Source organism: Mastigoproctus giganteus, chromosome 1 (genome assembly GCF_048544385.1).
Source record: "Mastigoproctus giganteus isolate SK-2022 chromosome 1, ASM4854438v1, whole genome shotgun sequence".
Classification (NCBI taxonomy): Eukaryota; Metazoa; Arthropoda; class Arachnida; order Uropygi; family Thelyphonidae; genus Mastigoproctus; species Mastigoproctus giganteus.
The window spans coordinates 147,394,675-147,416,358 of record NC_143575.1 but is presented as its reverse complement, the minus strand read 5'-3'; the positions used below and the strand labels follow the sequence as shown (position 1 = coordinate 147,416,358).

General features: G+C 39.2%; 1 protein-coding gene across 2 annotated transcripts in view; it reads right to left on the bottom strand.

The window, feature by feature from the left end:
* The window catches only part of LOC150091184 (calaxin-like), a 175,641-nt gene that overhangs the window by 111,816 nt on the left and 42,141 nt on the right, over positions 1 to 21,684 (bottom strand). For both annotated transcript variants that reach the window (XM_090382671.1, XM_090382664.1), the window contains exon 3: positions 7,854 to 7,958. In XM_090382671.1, the coding sequence (XP_090238797.1) occupies positions 7,854 to 7,958 (105 nt within the window). The remainder of the gene's footprint in view (positions 1 to 7,853; positions 7,959 to 21,684) is intronic.

Here is a 21,684-nt window from a genome sequence, read left to right as displayed (position 1 = left end):
GCATATGCTCAGAATAAAGATAACACCATTATCCACAAATCAACATAAATTGCAAATATTATTTTAATGTAAATAGCATCACTAAAAATGGTAAATCTTCTATATATTTAAAACTCAACACTGTGATTGTTGTTTTCACACTTAATGTTCTTGCAATGGCAAATTTATGCTGACCAGTGAAAAACAAAGTGAACAGCCAAGTAGTGTATTGAAGGAAACCCCTAATTAAACATATAACAAATGTTATGTGTAAACCTTTTTTTTCCCTAATGTAGCTGCATTTTTTTTTTTTTTTTTTTTTTTGCTCTGCACAACAAAGTACAGGGTGATTTAAGTCTCCATACATAGGAAATAATGTACAATGGTTAGATCAGCAGTTTCCAGGTTCTTGGATTAGTAGCCATGGTCCCATGGAGATCCCCTAAGCGTCTGGGGACCACAGAGTTACAGCTTCTGAAGAAACTGGTTCTATTTAAAATAGATGATGTATCACTAAGGTCCAACAATAAACCAAGCCAAACAATACTGCATGGGAAGCCAAGGAAACCCAAGAAATACAACAAACTATAGCAGAGATTATAAATGAAAAGATGGAGGAAAGAAAGGAAAAGCAAGAAAATAACCATGGATTTAAAATCCTGAAACATGAACCACCTAAAGGAACGCATTTGAAATTCAATTACATGTATAGCACCAGATGTGTTTACACGAGTTTAACATGAGTGGGACAGATCCATCTGTATGTGTTTTCAAAGGAATGGCAACCACATAGAGCATGTTTTGTGAATGAAGTGACCGTTTTCCCAATGTATGGAGATAACTTTGGAATCACACTACAGTAATTGAGGTTATATTTCACTGCAGTAATTGAAATAATTTAAAAATTATATGCATTTCTAGATTCAGTTAACCATATTTAAATAGTGAATTCACCTCTCTGGAGATGCATTAGCATTAGTAGAGGCATATGAGACAAGGAATCATCATGCAGCATCAGCCAAATAAAAAAAAAAAAAAAAATTAAAAAAAAAAAAAAAAAAACAACACACACCCATTTCACCCCCTTCGTTCGATCGAAATACCTGTCCAGCTGAGACTTAAATTTATTTAGGCTATCAACTTCCACAACAAGGGATGGAAGTCTGTTCCACCAACCAAATACCTGCTGGCTAAAGGCAAATTTCTGCACATCTATCCTACATCTGTCTTTCCTCAATTTGAATTTATGCCCTCTCAGCTGATTATTTTGAGCAAGAGAAAGAATCCCATCAGCATTGAGCATGCTCAAACCATTCAAGGTTTTATACACCTCTATCAGATCACCGCGCCGGTGCCTAGTCTCCAGACACTGTAATTTGCAAAACGTTTTTCTTCGTAAGAGCAACCCTTTGCTGTTGCCATTCTCTGTACTCGTTCCAGCAGCTCTACATCCTTCTTGAAATGAGGCCTCCAGACCTATATACAGTACTCAAGGTGTGGCCTGACCATTGCCTTATACAAAGGAATAATCACCTCCTTATCCCTGCTAGAAAAATTCCTGTATATCATTGACAAGACATCATGAGCTACTCTTGCAGACCATCTGCACTGCTCAGAAAACTTCATATCTGCATGCACAACCACTCCCAGGTCCCTTTCATTCTCTACCACTGTCAGTGTAGTACCACAGAGTTGATACATTGCTCTGGGGTTGCTGTTTCCCATATGTAGTACTTTACATTTGTCAATGGTAAACTTCATTTGCCACCTCTCAACCTTTCCAGATCCTGTTGCAGCAGCATAGTGTCAGTAGTGTCCTTGACCCTGCCAACCTTCGTATCGTCAGCAAATTTGGACATTAAGCTTGATATACCATCATCAATATCATTTATAAATACAGAAAACAATAATGGACCCAACAGTGAACCCTGAGGGACTCCACTAATAACATTAGTCCACGATGAGCAGTGTCCATTGATTACCACTCTCTGTCTTCTCTCCCTCAACCATCCCTTTATCCATAGCAGCAATTTGCCTCCAATGCCACACTGCTCAAATTTGTTCAGCAGTCTTTCATGTGCAACAGTATCAAAAGCCTTTCTAAGATCCAAGAATATAATATCAAAGTTATTCCCTGCATCCACTTCTTTTGTGACAGCATCATAGTATCCAATCAAATTAGTCAGGCAAGACTTCCCCTTAACAAAACCATGCTGTGTCCAAGGTATAACTGAAGTCTTGTCTAGATGATCCTGCAGTGCTTCTTTAACCAGTGCCTCCATTAATTTTCCTGGAACAGAAGTTAAACTAACAGGTCTATAATTACTTGTGTCAGCCTTTGATTCTCCTTTTCGAATTGGGGTCACATTTGCACATCTCCAGTCTGTGGTACCTCCCCTGAGTCTGTTTGTTTGTTTGTTTGTTTGTTTAGGGATTTTTTTGGCGCATGAGCATCTATGGCCATAATGCGCCATACATAGGTTAGTATTTATGCTATTTCCCCTGAGTCCAAAGAAGCTCTCATAATTATGTTTGTTTGCTTACTTCCTTTGCTGCCTTCTTTAATATAACTGGATAGATCCCATCCACCCCGAGTGCCTTTTTTATGTTTATCCTCAACAATTTCTCTTCCACTTTCCTCTCAGTTATTACAAAATCATCTAGCTCACTGCCAGAGTTTACTTCACCTCTGGCATTCCCCTTCCTGAATAACTCCTCATGTGTGAATGTAGAAGCAATATACTCATTTAGTTTGTTAGACACCTGAGCAGGATCATCAACATTTGAACCATCAATATCCAGTGGACCAATCAGATTCATCCCTTTCCTTCTAGAGTTTACATAGGTAAAGAACTGTTTTCTGTTTTTCTTTGCATCCTTTGGCAAGGATTTCTCATAATCTGCCTTTGCCTGCCTAATCTCCTTTGTGATTTGTTTACAGACCAGCTTATATCTATCATTAGGCTTCCATGTCACCCATTAATTTATGTGTCCCATGCATTTTTCTTCTCTGTCATATCTCTCATTAGTTCATCTGACATCCATTTAGGCCTAAACCTTGAACAATATTTCTTAGTTGGTATGTAAAGCCTAGTAGCTTCCAAGATAAATTCTTTGAATGCTTCCCATTTTGAATTTGCTGTTGGTAACATCATCAGTTGGTCCCACTGTATATAATTTAAATACTGTCTCAGACCATCGTAGTCGCCTTTATGAAAGCAAAAACCCTTCCCTTTACCCCTAATGGTAGTTACCTCTGAGTAAATCCCACTTCAGCACAGTGTGATCACTGCCACCTAGTGGTTCCTTTATCTGCAGATTCTTAATGCATGAAGAACACTACTGATAATTAGATCAAGGGTATTACTTTCTCTAGTGGCCTCCCGAACATGCTGATGTAGAAAACAATCATCCAATAAATCCACAAAAGCCTTGCTAGTGTGCAAGTGACCAACCCACAAATTCCAGTCAATATCTGGAAAATTAAAATCCCCCATTATAAGACTCTCTGATTTATTGGCCCACTCTATTTCCCTGTACAGTTTCTTATTATACTCATCAGAGTCATTAGGCCTATAGCACACTCCTACTCTCAATTTTGATCTCACAATGCTTATGTCTGCCAGGGGCAAAGGTTTATGATGTTGTAGAGCGGATATCATCTTTTAAGGGCACAAAAGGTGATATCTATGTTATCATAGATATACTACTACTCTTACGTTACTAAGAGTAGTAATTACTACTTTACGTTATCATAGATATATAGGTACTACTCTTGATATCTATGATATCAAGAGTAGGAGACCGGCAGAATTACTAAACAAGTATAAGTCACTGTTGAAAAAAAGCCGTGATGTTGGGTTGAAATTGAAAGTGTCTGCAATTCTGTCCAGACACGATAGGAGGGAGTATATGATGAGAGCCTTGTCGATCAATTTGGGCCTGGAAAGATTGTGCAAGGCTCAAGGGGTAGAATTTTTTTCAGCCTGGACTGTAATTGTTAACAACAGGAGAGACTGCTTCTACAGGGATGGGATACACTTAAATAGAAAGGGCACAAGAATATTTGCTGATGCTATTGAGGCTGTATTAGATGGGTCGGAAAACTGCTAGCTTGGGGGGGAGACAAAGACTAATAGATTAACAGTAGCCACTGGCAGAGGTGAAAGAGATTCTTGCACTACTTCTATTGGAATGAGCAGAAGCCTGGAAAACAAGATGCAGAATATTTCAGAGACTGCTGGGAGTCATTGCGGTACAAGTAAACACATGGGTTGTGTTAGGGTAGCTAAGAATAGGAACATGTGCATGTATACTTGCGTGTACATCAATGCTAGGAGTTTGGTAAATAAATTTGATGAATTTGAGGTATTGCTCAAAGCATCAAAGGCAGATATTGTTGGGATATCAGAGACGTGGTGTCACACAGATATAAGGAATGTAGAACTGGAATTTGGGGAGTACAACGTCTACAGAAAGGATAGACAGGATAGGAAGGGAGGAGGGGTTATGCTATTAGTTAAGAAACACACAAAATCCAAGGAAGTGAAGCCAGCCGACATCGCTGGACAGTGCAGTGTTGAGTCAGTTTGGTGTGACATAAACATTGGGAGATCAAAACTGAGATTAGGAGTGTGCTATAGGCCTAATGACTCTGATGAGTATAATAAGAAACTGTACAGGGAAATAGAGTGAGCCAGTCAATCAGAGAGTCTTATAATTGGGGGATTTTAATTTCCCAGATATTGACTGGAATTTGGGGGCTGGTCACTCACACACTAGCAAGGCTTTTGTGGATTTACTGGATGACTATTTTCTATATCAGCATGTTCAGGAAGCAACTAGAGGGAGTAATACTCTTGATCTGATTATTAGTAGTGATTCTTCATGCATTAAGAATCTGCAGATAAATGAACCACTAGGTGGCAGTGATCACAGTGTGCTGAAGTGGGATTTACTCAAAGAGGTAACTACCATTATGGGTAAAGGGAAGGGTTATTGCTTTTGTAAAGGCGACTACGATGGACTGAGACAGTATTTAAAGTCTATACAGTGGGACCAACTAATGATGTTACCAACAGCAAATTCAAAATGGGAAGCATTCAAAGAACTTATCTTAGAAGCTACTAGGCTTTACATACAACTAAGAAATATTGTTCAAGTTTAGGCCTAAATGGATGTCAGATGAACTAATGAGACATATGGCAGAGAAGAAAAATGCATGGGATACATACAAATTAACACGTGACACAGAAGCCTATGATAGATACAAGTTGATCTGTAACCAAGTTACAAAGGAGGTTAGGCAGGTGAAGGCAAATTACGAGAAATCTTTGGCAAGGGATGCAAAGAAAAACAGCAAAGAGTTCTTTACTTATATACACTCTAGAAGGAAGGGGATGAATCAGTTTGGTCCACTTGATATTGATGGGTGAACTCTTGATGATCCTGCTCAGGTAGCTAACAAACTAAATGAATATTTTGCATCGACATTCACACATGAGGAGTTACTCAGCGAGGGGTATGCCAGAGGTGTATTCAACTCTGGAAATAAGCAAGAGAACCTTGTAATAACTGAGAGTAAAGTGGAGGAGAAATTGTTGAAGATAAAGACAAGAAAGGCACCTGGGGTGGATGGGATCTATCCAGTTATATTAAAGGAGGCAGCAAAGGAAGTAAGCAAACCCTTAGCCATAATTATGAGAGCTTCCTTGGACTCAGGGGAGGTACCCACAGACTAGAGATGTGCAAATGTAGACCCCAATTCGAAAAGGAAAATCAAAGGCTGACACAAGTAATTATAGACCTGTGAGCTTAACTTCTGTTCCAGGAAAATTAATGGAGGCACTGGTTAAAGAAGCACTGCAGGATCATCTAGACAAGACTTCAGTTATACATTGGACACAGCATGGTTTTGTTAAGGGGAAGTCTTGCCTGACTAATTTGATTGGATACTATGATGCAGTCACAAAAGAACTGGATGCAGGGAATAACTTTGATATTATATTCTTGGATCTTAGAAAGCCTTTTGATACTGTTGCACATGGAAGACTGCTGAACAAATTGGAGCAGTGTGGCACTGGAGGCAAATTGCTGCGATGGATAAAGGGATGATTGAGGGAGAGAAGACAGAGTGTGGTAATCAATGGACACTGCTCATCGTGGACTAATGTTATCAGTGGAGTCCCTCAGGGTTCACTGTTGGGTCCATTATTGTTTTCTGTATTTATAAATGATATTGATGATGGTATATCAAGCTTAATGTCCAAATTTGCAGATGATATGAAGGTTGGCAGGGTCAAGGAGACTACTGACATTATGCTGCTGCAATAGGATCTGGAAAGGTTGAGCAGATGGGTTGAGAGGTGGCAAATGAAGTTTACCATTGACAAATGTAAAGTACTACATATGGGAAACAGCAACCCCAGAGCAACGTATCAACTCTGTGGTACTACACTGACAGTGGTAGAGAATGAAAGGGACCTGAGAGTGGTTGTGCATGCAGATATGAAGTTCTCTGAGCAGTGCAGACAGGCTGCAAGAGTAGCTCATGGTGTATTGTCAATGATATATAGGAATTTTTCTAGCAGGGATAAGGAGGTGATTATTCCCTTGTATAAAGCAAAGCCTAAAGTACTGTATACAGGTCGGGAGGCCTCATTTCAAGAAGGATGTAGAGCTGCTGGAACGAGTACATAGATGGGCACCGGCGAGGTGATCTGATAGAGTTGTACAAAGCCTTGAATGGCTTGAGCATGCTCAATGCTGATGGGATACTGCCTGTTGCTGAGAATAATCTCCTGAGTGGGCATAAATTCAAATTGAGGAAAGACAGATGTTGGATAGATGTGCGGAAATTTGCCTTTAGCCAGCGGGTAGTTGGTTGGTGGAACAGACTTCCATCCCTTGTTTTGGAAGTTGATAGCCTAAATAAATATAAGGCTCAGCTGTACAGGTATTTCAAACGAATAGATGGGTGAAGTGGAAGTGGTTTTTTTTTTTTTTTTTGGCTGATGCTGCATAAGCTTGCTTTCTTGCATGAAATGCCTCTACTAATGCTAATGTCACACCAAACTGACTCGACACTGCAGTGTCCAGCGATGTTGACTGGCTTCACTTCCTTTAATTTTATGTGTTTCTTAACTAATAGCATAACCCCTCCTCCCTTCTTATCCCTATCTTATCTCCCTCCCTATTGTACTCCCCAAATTTCAGTTCTGTATTCCTTATATCTGTGTGACACCACGTCTCTGATATCCCAACAATATCTGCCTTTGATGTTTGAAGCAATACCTCAAATTCATCAAATTTATTTACCAAAGTCCTAGCATTGGTGTGTACGCAAGTATACATGTACCTGTTCCTATTCTTAGCTACTGTAACACAACCCATGTGTTTACTTGTACTGCAATGACTCCCAGGAGTCTCTGAAGTACCCTGCATCTTGTTTTCCAGGCTACTGCTCATTCCAATAGAAGCAGTGCAAGAATCACTTTCACCTCTGCCAGTGGCTACTGTTAATCTGTTAGTCCTTGTATCCCCCCCCCCCAAATTGCTATTTACATTAAAATAATATTAGCAATTCAGACCAACTTGTGGAAATAGTGTCATCCCTAATGTGAATCTAAGCCAAAGTCTTAAAAGTTGAAAGTCAGTCTCTATCACCAGAGAGACCAAAGTGCTCCCAAGACAGAAAATAAATACAGACATAATACAGTATTCAAATTATTTCAATGCCTGCATTGAGATATATCCTGCAAAATTTACTACCTTCACCTGTTATACATACATATGCTGGTTTTAATGCTTTTATTTTTATAAACTATATATATATACACATATATAAATAAAACATAACAAAAATTTAATCTTACAGTCCACCTTTTCTGCCAAAGTGCCAGTCAAAAAAGTTGAAAGTCCCATAATCCATTCCTCTAAATCAATAAATCCATCACTGTCTTTATCAAACATGCGAAATACTAAGATTCAGTATGAAAAGAAACATATTAAAATTAACCAAAATAGGGCTAACATAATCAAAGAAAATATTTTATGATTTCAATTAACCAAGATAAAAAAATGATAAACAGAGAAATCAAGCTAAGCTCTCTCCCCCTCTACCATATAAATTAAAACACGTATATTGTTTTACTATACAGGGTGTTTCAGTTAAACGTTTCAGAACTTCTAAGAGGGTAGGGTACATCCTGACAACTCGAAATCATATAGCAATGTGGGGTCGGAAATGCTTTCCTGAAGCGGTGTTGTACACAGAAGCACCATAAAAAGAAAAGAGACCGTAAGTGAGAAATCGTTTTAATAATACATGAAAAGAAGCAAAAGGTACATGGATTAAAGTAAGTGTTCGAAGTTTCTTCAACCTCGTATTGCTTTCGCACAGTGGTACCTTGGAAAATGTGCTACAAATCCCCTTTTTCCTGCTGAAGTGTTGTTTTCCGATGAGGCATCCTTCATAAGGGAAGGAATTTTCAACACGCATAACGACCATATCTGGGCGGTCGAGAATCCGCATGCAATACGACGTCATGCAGCACAGATTCGATTTTCGGTCAATGTATGGGCCGGTATTATGGGAGATCACCTCATCGGACCTTACCTGTTACCGTGTCGTCTAACCGGACCTATCTACTTGATCTTTCTGCAGCAAGTATTGCCACAACTTTTGAGAGATGAACAGATTTCTGCATCGACGCAACAGACAATGTGGTTCCAACACGATGGAGCCCCTGCCCATTATAGCGGAGATGTTCGTAACTACCTGGATGTCACATTTGGTCAACAGTGGATCGGACGTGGTGGTCCCGTGCGTTGGCCTACTCGGTCACCCGACCTATCATGTCTTGATTTTTATTTCTGGGGTCATATGAAATCGCTAGTTTATGACACCCCTGTTGACAATGCTGAGGAGCTGGTTGCAAGAATCGCAGTAGCTGCCGAAGAAATTCGAAATTCGCCTGGAGTATTCCAGAATGTTCGGATGTCCATGCGTCGGAGATGTGAGGCGTGCATTGTAGCCCGTGGAAGAAACTTCGAACACTTACTTTAATCCATGTACCTTTTGCTTCTTTTCATGTATTATTAAAACGATTTCTCACTTACGGTCTCTTTTCTTTATGGTGCTTCTGTGTACAACACCGCTTCAGGAAAGCATTTCCGACCCCACATTGCTATATGATTTCGAGTTGTCAGGATGTACCCTACCCCTCTTAGAAGTTCTGAAACGTTTAACTGAAACACCCTGTATACTATAGTACAGCTTTATCTTATAATAAAATTTAAAAAATGAGAAAACAAAATATAAAAGTAGAAACACAGCTGCCACATTTTAACCTTTGAAAAGCTAGAAATTTGGGACCTGTAAGCAGAAATTTAAAAAATTGCAGTAAAAAATAAAGCATATGCTTAATAAATTTTACCCCCTCCCCTAGGGGCTCACATCTGGTGAGTATGGGCTTGGCACACCCAGGGTCCTGAGCTGGATATCATCATTCTTCTCTTTCTTGGTAATTCCCCCCCCCCCCCCCTCTCTCTCTCTCTCTCTCTCTCTCTCTCTCTCACAGGGTAATTAAGAATTTTTTTTTCTTGGCCAGTGCAGCATAAGCCTCAGGTTTCCTTGTACCTTATGGCTAATAATACTAATAAAGTCAAATATTGCTAGAAAATAAAAGTAGTTGCTACAGCAAGAAAATTAAAATAACAATTTTGGAACAGTTACCCTCACCAATGGAAATAATGATATGATTTTTATCACATGCAGAAACAAATATGTAGCTTTATTAGAAATCAGAGGGAAAAATTAAAAAATGCATTAATTAAAACAGTATATTAATATTGAAATGGGAAATGCATTTGCAAAACCTTCAGGAAGAAGACAGTATATATTATATGTTTTATATATTTAAAATAGAAATACCCAGCACTGAAAAAATTAATAATGAACTGCTAAATTAAGGTGGAGGCCCTATATTAGAATAAATAGCATGACATAATTACCCACTAAATAGAAAAAGAGTAATATAATATCAATTGTGAAAAAAAAACCGAGCCAAAAATAAGCCATAAATTTATTATTATTATAAGCCACATGGTGCAAGGAAGCATGAGGCTTGTGCTGCACCAGCCAAAGAAAATTGAGTTACCCTGAGAGAGAGAGAGAGAGAGAGAGAGAGAGAGAGAGAGAGAGAGAGAGAGAGAGATAAAAGTAAAAGGGAATCACCAAGAAAGAGAAGAATGATGATATCCAGCTCAGGATCCTGAGTATGCCAAGCCCATACTCATCAAATGTGAGCCCCTGGGGTTAAATTATGTACTACATTGAAATCATTAAGCAAGGGGACTCCCATTAGGTGACTCCACTGTCGGGGAAATGGGAAATATTTTTTTGTGATAAGGATAGGTGAACTAGAACCAGGGTATGTCTGCCAGGAGCAACTATTAATGATGTCACCAACAGATTGTCAAATTTTAAGGGGGGTAAAGAGAATATTATTATTCATGTGGGAACTAATATTAAGCATATGCAATCTGACAATTTGTTAGACAAATATAGGACCATGCTGAACAAATGCATGGAGCTAGGTCACAATATCTGTGTCTGCAAGATAGGAGGGATTATATGCTGAAAGCCTTGTGGATTAACTCAAGACCTGAAGGACTCTGCAAGGCTTTTAGGGGAAATTTCTATCAGCTTGACCCACACGTGTAGATAGAAGGAATCTGTTTTGTAGAGATGGGATACATTTAAACAAAGGTGGTGCAAAAGTTTTTGCCAGTATTATTGAAGATACATTAAATTTTCAGGAAACGGCTAGTTTCGGAGAACATGGGTAATATAGATACACGTTTAATTGATAATATTGATCAAATTAGCGCTTGCACATACCTCAAGAGTTCTTGTTTGTTACCGCAACAGAACATATTAGCAAGATGATCTGAGGGCAGAACATCTTGCTTGAACATTAATCCTGATATACCTTCATCAATATCATTGATGAATACACAAAACAACAATGGGCCCAGCACCGAACCCTGGGGAACTCCACTAATAACATTTGTCCACGAAGAGCAGTGTCCACTGATTACCACTCTCTGTCATCTCCCACTCAACCATCCCTTTTTCCATTATAGCAACTTACCCTTAATGCCATACCTCTCCAATTTGTACAGCAGTCTTCCATGTGCAACAGTATCAAAAGATTTCTTGAAAATCCAAATATGATATCAAAATTATTTCTGTCATTCAGTTCCTTTATGACCACATCATGGTATCCAATCAAACTGGTCAGACAAGACCTCCCATTAACAAACCCATGCTGTGTCTTAACTCTTACTACAGTCTTGTCTATATGAACCTCCAATGCTTCTTTAACCAATGACTACATTATTTTCCCTGGAACACAAGTTAAACTAATAGGTCTATAGTTACTTGTTATTTGGTTTTTTTTAGGAGTATTAGTAACTAAGGCCATATTGCTCCGGGGATATGCGGTGGTCATTCCCTGGCCTTTCTGCATCCTCCGTATTTGGTGGTCCCTGGCTCGAACCCCAGTCTAATCAAGAAGCATGTGCTATGCACTGCTGCTCCTGCCCACCTGGCTACAGAGGCGCCATAGTTACTTGTGTCACCTTTTGAACCCCCTTTGTGAAATTTGTGAATTGATGATGATGATGATACATTTGCACACCTCCAGTCCATGGGGACCTCCCCTGAGTCTCCAGGGACTGGAGGTGTGCTATTATGGCTAAGGGTTTGCTTACTTCCTTGGCTGCCTCCTTTAATATAACTGGATAAATCCCGTCCACCCCAGGTGCCTTCCTTATGTTTAACTTCAACAATTTCTCGTCCACTTTGCTCTCAGTTATTACAAAATCATTTAGTTCCCTGTCAGTGTTTGATAAACTTCTGGCACTCCCCTCATTGAATAACTCCTCATGTGCAAATGTAGATGCAAAATACTCATTCAGTTTATCAGCTTCCTGAGCATGATCATCAACAGTCAACCCATCTATGTTAAGTGGTCCAATCTGATTCATCCCTTTCCTTCTAGAGTTTATATAAGTAAAGAAATCTTTGCTGTTTTTCTTTGCATCCTTTTTGCCAAGGATTTCTTATAATCTGCCTTTGCCTGCCTAACCACCTTTGTGACTTGATTACAAACTAGTTTATACCTGCCATAGGATTCCATGTCACCTGATACTTTATATGCATCCCATACATTCTTCTTCTTCTTTTCTGCCACAAGCCACATTAATTCATCTCACATCCATTTAGGCTAAACTTTAAACAGTATTTCTTCGTTGGAATGAAAAGTCTAGTAGCCTCCAAAATGAAGTCCCTGAAGGCTTCCCATTTAGAATTTAACATTGGTAACATCATCAGTTGATCCCACTGTACAGAATTTAAACACTGTCTAAGACCTCTGTAGGTCACCTTTACGAATGCAAAAGCCCTTCCCTTTAGCCTTAATGGTAGTTACATCTAAGTAATTCCCACATCAATACATTGTGATCACTGTCACCCAGTGGTTCCTTTATATGCAAATTCTTAATGCATCAATAATCACTGCTGATAATCAGATCAAGAGTATTACTCCCTCTGGTTGCCTCTCAAACATGTTGCTGTAGAAAACAGTCATCCAATAAATCCACAAAATTCTTGCTAGTGTGTGAGTGAACAACCCACAAGTTCCAGTCAATATCTGTAAAGTTAAAATCCCCCATTATAAGACAATCTGATTTACTGGCCCATTATTTCTCTGCATAATTGCTCATTATACTCATCAGACCAAACAGACTCAATACTGCATTGTCCATCTAAATCAATTGGATGCACTTCCTTAGATTTTGTGTTTCTTAACTAACAACATAACCCCTCCTCCCTTCCTGTCCTGTCTATCCTTCCTGTGCACATTGTATTCCCCAAATTCCAATTCTGCACTGCTTATACCTGTGTGACACCACATATTTGAAATCCCAACGATATCTAACTTTGATGTCTTGACTAGCACTTCAAGCTCATAAAATTTATTCACTATACTCCTAGCATTGGTGTACATGCACCTGTTTCTACTCTTAATTACCCTAACACAGCCCATGTATTTACTTGTTCCACAATGATTCCCTGCAGTCCTGGAAATCTCCATTACCTTGCTTTCCAGGCTGCTGCTCAATCTAATAGAAGCAATGCAAGAATCACTTTTGCCTCTGCCTGTTAACCTTTTAGTCTGTGTATCCCCACAAGCTAGCAATTTTCCAACCCAATTAACACTGCCTCGATAGCATCAGCAAATATTCTTGCACCCTTTCTATTTAAGTGTACCTTGTAGTGTACCATCCCTGTAGAAGCAGTTTCTCCTGTCAACAAGCACAGACCAGGCTGAAAAAATTCTACCCCTTGAGCCTTGGACAATCTCTCCAGGGCCGAATTGATTGACAAGGCTCTCATCATGTACTTCCTCCTATCATGTCTGGGCAGAATTGCAGACACTTTCACATTCAACCCTAACTTGCAACTTTTTTTCAACATTGACCTGTACTTGTTTAGTAAATCTGCAGATCTCTTACTCTTAATGTCATTAGTTCCAACGTGTACAACAATATCACCTTTTGTGCCCTTAAAAGATGATATCAGCTCTATAATATCATCAACCTTTGCCCCTGGCAGACATACCCTGGTCCTGTTCCACCTATCCTTTTTACATACCATGTTCCCCGTTTCCCCTGACAATAGAGTCACTAACAACTACTAGTTCCTGTGGGACCAACACATTCTGTTAGCCACCTGAGCAGGTTAGAGTTTTGTTGGTTAAAATCCTTTACATGAGTGATGTTATAGAAACAGGTGCAGGTATACTTGCGTGTACACCAATGCTAGGAGTTTAGTAAATAAATTTGATGAATTTGAGGTATTGCTCAAAACATTGAAGGCAGATATTGTTGGGATATCAGAGACGTGGTGTCACACAGATATAAGGGATGCGGAACTGCAATTTGGGGAGTACAACGTCTACAGAAAGGATAGACAGGATAGGAAGGGGGGAGGTGTTATGCTATTAGTTAAGAAACACATAAAAACCAAGGAAGTGAAGCCAGTAGACATCGCTGGACAGTGCAGTGTGGAGTCAGTTTGGTGTGACATAAACATTGGGAGATCACAATTGAGAGTAGGAGTGTGCTATAGGCCTAATGACTCTGATGAGTATAATAAGGAACTGTACAGGGAAATAGAGTGGGCCAGTAAATCAGAGTGTCTTATAATGGGAGATTTTAATTTCCCAGATATTGGGATTTTGGGGGCTGGTTACTCACACACTAGCAGGGCTTTTGTGGATTTATTGGATGATTGTTTTCTACATCAGCATGTTCGGGAGGCAACTAGAGGGAGTAATACTCTTGATTTGATTATCAGCAGTGATTCTTCATGCATTAAGAATCTGCAGATAAATGAACCACTAGGTGGCAGTGATCACAGTGTGCTGAAGTGGGATTTACTCAAAGAGGTAACTACCATTAGGGGTAAAGGGAAGGGTTATTGCTTCCGTAAAGGCGACTACGATGGACTGAGACAGTATTTAAATTCTATACAGTGGGACCAACTGATGATGTTACCAACAGCAAATTCAAAATGGGAAGCATTCAAAGAACTTATCTTGGAAGCTACTAGGCTTTACATACCAACTAAGAAATATTGTTCAAGGTTTAGGCCAAAATGGATGTCAGATGAACTAATGAGGCATATGGCAGAGAAGAAAAATGCATGGGATACATACAAATTAACACATGACACAGAAGCCTATGATAGATACAAGTTGATATGCAACCAAGTTACAAAGGAGGTTAGGCAGGCGAAGGCAGATTACGAGAACTCCTTGGCAAGGGATGCAAAGAAAAACAGCAAAGAGTTCTTTACTTAGGTAAACTCTAGAAGGAAGGGGATGAATCAGATTGGTCCACTTGATATTGATGGGTCAAGTGTTGATGATCCTGCTCAGGTAGCTAACAAACTAAATGAATATTTTGCATCGACATTCACACATGAGGAGGTATTCAGCGAGGGGAATGCCAGAGGTGTATTCAACTCTAGCAGTAAGCTACAGAATCTTGAAATAACTGGGAGTAAAGTGGAGGAGAAACTGTTGAAGATAAACACAAGAAAGGCACCCGGGGTGGATGGGATCTATCCAGTTATATTAAAGGAGGCAGCAAAGGAAGTAAGCAAACCCCTAGCCATAATTATGAGAGCTTCCTTGGACTCAGGGGAGGTACCCATAGACTGGAAATGTGCAAATGTGACCCCAATTCACAAAGGAGGATCAAAGGCTGACACAAGTAATTATAGACCCGTGAGCTTAACTTCTGTTCCAGGAAAATTAATGGAGGCACTGGTTAAAGAAGCACTGCAGGATCATTTAGACAAGACTTCAGTTATAGCTCAGACACAGCATGGTTTTGTTAAGGGGAAGTCTTGCCTGACCAACTTGATTGGATACTATGATGCAGTCACAAAAGAACTGGATGGAGGGAATAACTTTGATATTATATACTTGGATCTTAGAAAGGCTTTTGATACTGTTGCACATGGAAGGCTGCTACACAAATTGGAGCATTGTGACATTGGAGGCAAATTGCTGCTACGGATAAAGGGGTGGTTGAGGGGGAGAAGACAGAGAGTGGTAATCAATGGACACTGCTCATCGTGGACTGACGTTATTAGTGAAGTCCCTCAGGGCTCAGTGTTGGGTCCATTATTGTTTTCTGTATTTATAAATGATATTGATGATGGTATATCGGGCTTAATGTCCAAGTTTGCAGACGATACAAAGGTTGGCAGGGTTGTCAAGGACACTACTGACACTATGCTGCTGCAACAGGATCTGGAAAGGTTGAGCAGATGGGCTGAGAGGTGGCAAATGAAGTTTAACATTGATAAATGTAAAGTACTACACATGGGAAACAGCAACCCCAGAGCAATGTATCAACTCTGTGGTACAACACTGACAGTGGTAGAGAATGAAAGGGACTTGGGGGTGGTTGTGCAGGCAGATATGAAGTTCTCTGAGCAGTGCAGACGGGCTGCAAGAGTAGCTCATGGAGTATTGTCAATGATATACAGGAATTTTTCCAGCAGGGATAAGGAGGTGATTATTCCATTGTATAAGGTGATGGTCAGGCCACACCTAGAGTACTGTATACAGGTCTGGAGGCCTCATTTCAAGAAGGATGTAGAGCTGCTGGAACGAGTACAGAGAAGGGCAACAAGATTAGTGAATGGAACAAAGGGGTGCTCTTACGAAGAAAGGCTTAAGTTTTGCAAATTACAGTGTCTGGAGACTAGGCACCAGCGAGGTGATCTGATAGAGGTGTATAAAGCCTTGAATGGTTTAAGCATGCTCAATGCTGATGGGATTCTTCCTCTAGCTCAGAAAAATCACCTGAGAGGGCATAAATTCAAATTGAGGAAAGATAGATGTAGGATAGACGTGCGGAAATTTGCCTTTAGCCAGCGGGTGGTTGGTTGGTGGAACAGACTTCCATCCCTTGTGGTGGAGGTTGATAGCCTAAATAAGTTTAAGGCTCAGCTGGACAGGTATTTTGAACGAACAGAGGGGTGAAGTGGAAGTGGTTTTTTTTTTTTTTTTTTTTTTTTTTTGGCTGATGCTACATAAGCTTGCTTTCTTGCATCAAATGCCTCTACTAATGCTAATGCTAATGTTATTTAACAGTGATTTATTTTTGTTTCATTGTTATAGGGTTAGATATGAGTTGGATATAAGGTTTCAAAATGCCATGTCAAGTTAATCATAATATAACTTTCTGATGTGTTTAGTTTGATCAAAACGAAGAAACATAAACTTCTTTTACTTTCTATCTTTGACAGTTTTATTTTATTGTCAAAATATAACTAACAAATATAGATATATTTTATTTTTAATTTGACGTAACAGCATATATTCCTCATACCTAATTTAAGTCGGGGGGGGGGCCTACCAAAATGGTTCAAATAGCATCCCGCATTTGCTAAGGGTATATGTTTTCGAGGCACACTAGAAAAATCTTTATAACATCTGTTAGGTTGTCAATTGTTCCTTTGGTATTCATATCCAAGTGCTGTTGAGATATTTACATATCACTATAGATAAATTGTCCCATCACCAAGGACACTGACTTCACCCTGGCATGCTCATTTTCCAGCTTGTAAATTGTCCCTTAAAAATTGAAGGAAGGCCAACTCTCCATCTTCTGTCTACTTATAGTTCTACTCTGCACACTGAGCTGAGCTGCTGATTTCTTGGCAGTTTACACAGATGATTCAAAGTTATAGCTATTCTTAGTCCTTGCTGCCATCTTTCATTCAAGTATGAAATCTACAAGCAGATTTCATACTTGAATTCAGTGCAGCATATTTACTGCATAGTTCCATGCTATAGATCTAGCCTTAGCTTACACACAAACTGACCACAACCAAAAATGTTTTATGTCTAACAGTTCTCTCAGTTCATTGCAGGCCATGTCATCAAGGAGCTATAATCCTTGTCCACTACTGTCCTGGGTACAGCAGAAGCTGCTTCATTTCTTAATCTGAATTTTGTATTTTCCTCTGTTGGATCCCCAGCCACCTTTGGATCAGGGGGCTGATATCATATGGCCAAATCAACAATGATTTGGTGATGATATCAAATCTCTGAGCAGATTCCCCCGATGCAGCATTTTTACTACAGAGTTGCTTACTACAGGCAAGTAAATCAAAAGAAACTGTTTTCCCAATGGCAACATTCATGGAATGGGCAGACTAAAATTATATGATATTAAGCCTGTAATGGATAGTCTAGTCTAGTCTGCACAGGAATCGTAAAGAGGAAGTTGTAGCTTAGCTCCATATATAGGACATGGCCATCTTATACACTCTTTTCTGCTGAGGGCTAATGACTTCTGTGTGATCTCTTTGGAGTTTTTTGCACCTTTATAATTATTATTCCAAATATCAGTCAGTTTGTTAGCCACCTGATCAGGATCATCAACAGTTGAACATTTAATATCCAGTGGACCAATCTGATTCATCCCTTTCCTTCTAGAGTTTACATAGGTAAAGAACTCTTTGCTGTTTTTCTTTGCATCCTTTCCCAAAGATTTCTCATAATCATAATCCTTTGCCTGCCTAATCTCCTTTCTGACTTGGTTACAGACAAGCTAATATCTATCATACGCTTCCATGTCACCCATTAATTCATATGTATCTCATGCATTTTTCTTCTCTTCCATATGTATCATTAGTTCATCTCACATCCATTTAGGTCAAAACCTTGAACAATATTTCTTAGTTGGTATGTAAAGCCTAGTAGCTTCCAAGATAAATTCTTTGAATGCTTCCCATTTTGAATTTGCTGTAGGTAACATTATGAGTTGGTTCCACCGTATAGAATTTAAATACTGTCTCAGACCACCGTAGTCGCCTTTAATCCCACTTCAGCACACTGTGATCACTGCCACCTAGTGGTTCCTTTATCTGCAGATTCTTAATGTAAGAAGAATCACTACTGATAATAAGATCAAGAGTATTCTCCCTCTAGTGATCTCTTGAACATGCTGATGTAGAAAACAATCATCCAATAAATCCACAAAAGCTTTGCTAGTGTGTGAGTGACCAACCCACAAATTCCAGTCAATATCTGGAAAATTAAAATCCCCGATTATAAGACACTGATTTCCTGGCCTACTATTTCCCTGTACAGTTTCTTATTATACTCATCAGAGTCATTAGGCCTCTAGCACACTCCTACTCTCAATTTTGATCTCCCAATGCTAATGTCACACCAAACAGACTCGACACTGCACTGTCCAGCGATATCGACTGGCTTTACTTCCTTGGATTTTGTGTTTCTTAACTAATAGCATAACCCCTCCTCCCTTCCTATCCTTCCTGTACACCCCAAATTCCAGTTCTGCATTCCTTATATATGTGTGACACCACATATCTGAAATCCAAACAATATCTACCTTTGATGTCTTGACTAGCTCATCAAACTGAGAAGAAAGTGGAAGAGAAATTGTTGAAGATAAACATAAAAAAGGGATCTATCCAGTTATATTAAAGGAGGCAGCAAAGGAAGTAAGCAAACCCATAGCCATAATTATGAGAGCTTCTTTGGACTCAGGTGAGGTACCCATGGACTGGAGATTTGCAAATGTGACCCCAATTCACAAAGAATGATCAAAGGGCAATACAAGTAATTGTAGACCTGTTCGTTAAACTTCTGTTCTAGAAAAATTAATGGAGGCAATGGTTAAAGAAGCACTGCAGGATTATCTACACTAGACTTCAGTTATAGCTCGGACACAACATGGTTTTGTTAAAGGAAAGTCTTGCCTGACCAATTTGATTGGATACTATGACGTGGTCACAAAGGAACTGGTTGCAGGGAATAACTTTGATATCATATATTTGGATCTTAGAAAAGCCTTTGATACTGTTGCACATGGAAGACTGCTGAACAAATTGGAGCAGTGTGGCAGTGGAGGCAAATTGCTGCAATGGATAAAGGGATGGTTGTTGGGGAGAAGACAGAGTGGTAATCAATGGACACTGCTCATTGTGGACTAATGTTATTAGTGGAGTCCCTCAGGGTTCAGTGTTGGGTCCATTGTTGTTTTCTTATTTATAAATGATACTGATGATGGTATATCAAGCTTAATGTCCAAGTTTGCAGACGATACGAAGGTTGGCAGGGCTGTTAAGGACACTAATGACAGTACGCTGCTGCAACAGGATCTAGAAATGTTGAGCAGATGGGCTGAGAAGTGGCAAATGAAGTTTAACATTGACAAAATGTAAAGTACTACATAATTTACAGCAGTAACCCCAGAGTAATGTATCAACTCTGTGGTACTACACTGACAGTGGTAGAGAATGAAAAGGACTGGGGGTAATTGTGCAGGCAGATATGAAGTTTTCTGAGCAGTGCAGACTGTGCAAGAGTAGCTAATGGTGTTTTGTCAATGATATATAGGAATTTTTCTAGCAGGGATAAGGAGGTGATTATCCCTTTGTATAAGGCAATGGTCAGGCCACACCTGAGTACTGTATACAGGTCTGGAGGCCTCATTTTAAGAAGAATGTAGAGCTGTTGGAACAAGTACAGAGAAGGGCAACAAGATTAGTGAATGGAACAAAGGGTTGCTCTTATGAAGAAGGGCTTAAATTTTGCAAATTACAGTGTCTGGAGACTAGGCACCTGCGAGGTGATCTGATTGAGGTGTATAAAGCCTTGAATGGTTTGAGCATGCGCAATGCTGATGGGATTCTTCCTCTTGCTCAGAATAATCACCTGAGAGGGTATAAATTGAAATTGAGGAAAGACGGCTGTAGGATAGATGTGCGGAAGTTTGCCTTTAGCTATCAGGTGGTTGATTGCTGGAACAAACTTCCATCTGTCATTGTAGAAGTTGATAGATTAAATAGATTCAAGGCAGAACTTGACAAACATCTTGAGAGAGGGGATGGGTGAAATAAGGGTTGGTTTTTTTTTTTTTTTTTTTGGCTGATGCTATATAAGCTTGCTTTCTTGCATCATGTGCCCTTGCTAATGCTAAATAACAGCTATAATGTGTTTGTAGGCTAAAACAGGACTCGTCAGAGAACATAACTGTATCCCAATTGTCAGGGCTCCAAATCATATGGAAAGCCACATCACACATAGGAGAGGTGGTCTGCCTGCAAATATCATATAAAACAGTTATTGACCATTCTCTGCAAGATTTTGAGTATGGGGTATGAGAGTACAAGTGTGCAGATGAAGAATTTTTAGCTCAGTGCAAAAAACAGAAGTTTATGGAAAATTTTAACATTTTTTTGATTAATTAACATATAAAATCATGTTTGACAAATTACTTTAATAGTCTTAGTCATGTTATTTAGCTTATTTTTAAATTTAGCTAGTGATTTTATACCAGTAGCAGTTATAACTTATTACCTGTACTGCTATTTGTATTGGCATTTTGCCACGAATACTGCAGTGGAATAATAGGGTTTTAATTGTGATAAATAAGTACTTTTAAGGTTCTAATAACTTGTTAGGCTTTTTTTTTTTTTTTAGCTAAGAAATTTTACTTTTTAGTAAAACCATAACTAATTTAAAATTGCTATCATAAGGCTATAGCGTAACATATATTTTGAACTTGATCATGTAAGGTATAGCATGAAACTTGATAATGTAACATATAACGCAAAACTAAATACTGAAAACTTAATAGTGCAATACGTATCACTGCATTTAGGAATCTATAGTGTGTTGTCAATTAATTGAATTGATTAATCTTATTAATTTCCATTCTTAATAAATTAAATTGTATTTAAATAAAAATAATGCCCTAGACTAGAGCAGCAAAGCAACAGGCAAAAAGTAGTGGAAGTGCTGCAGTTTGGGGAGAGAACTGAAGGGGACGATTCTGCTACAAATCATAGCCTAACAAAATGTGCAACTTAGTAATAGTAGTGGCAAATATTGCAAGAAAGCAAGTTTATACAGGGTCCAGTCACATTATTATGACCCCCGCCCAATGTAGACATCACACATGCCAAGTGAATCATACAGCACACACCGCAAGCATGTAAGGCTTGATGTTTGGCATCTGTAAACACAGTAACAGCCATTGTCATGGGCAAAGCACGCGACCTATCAGACCTGGAAA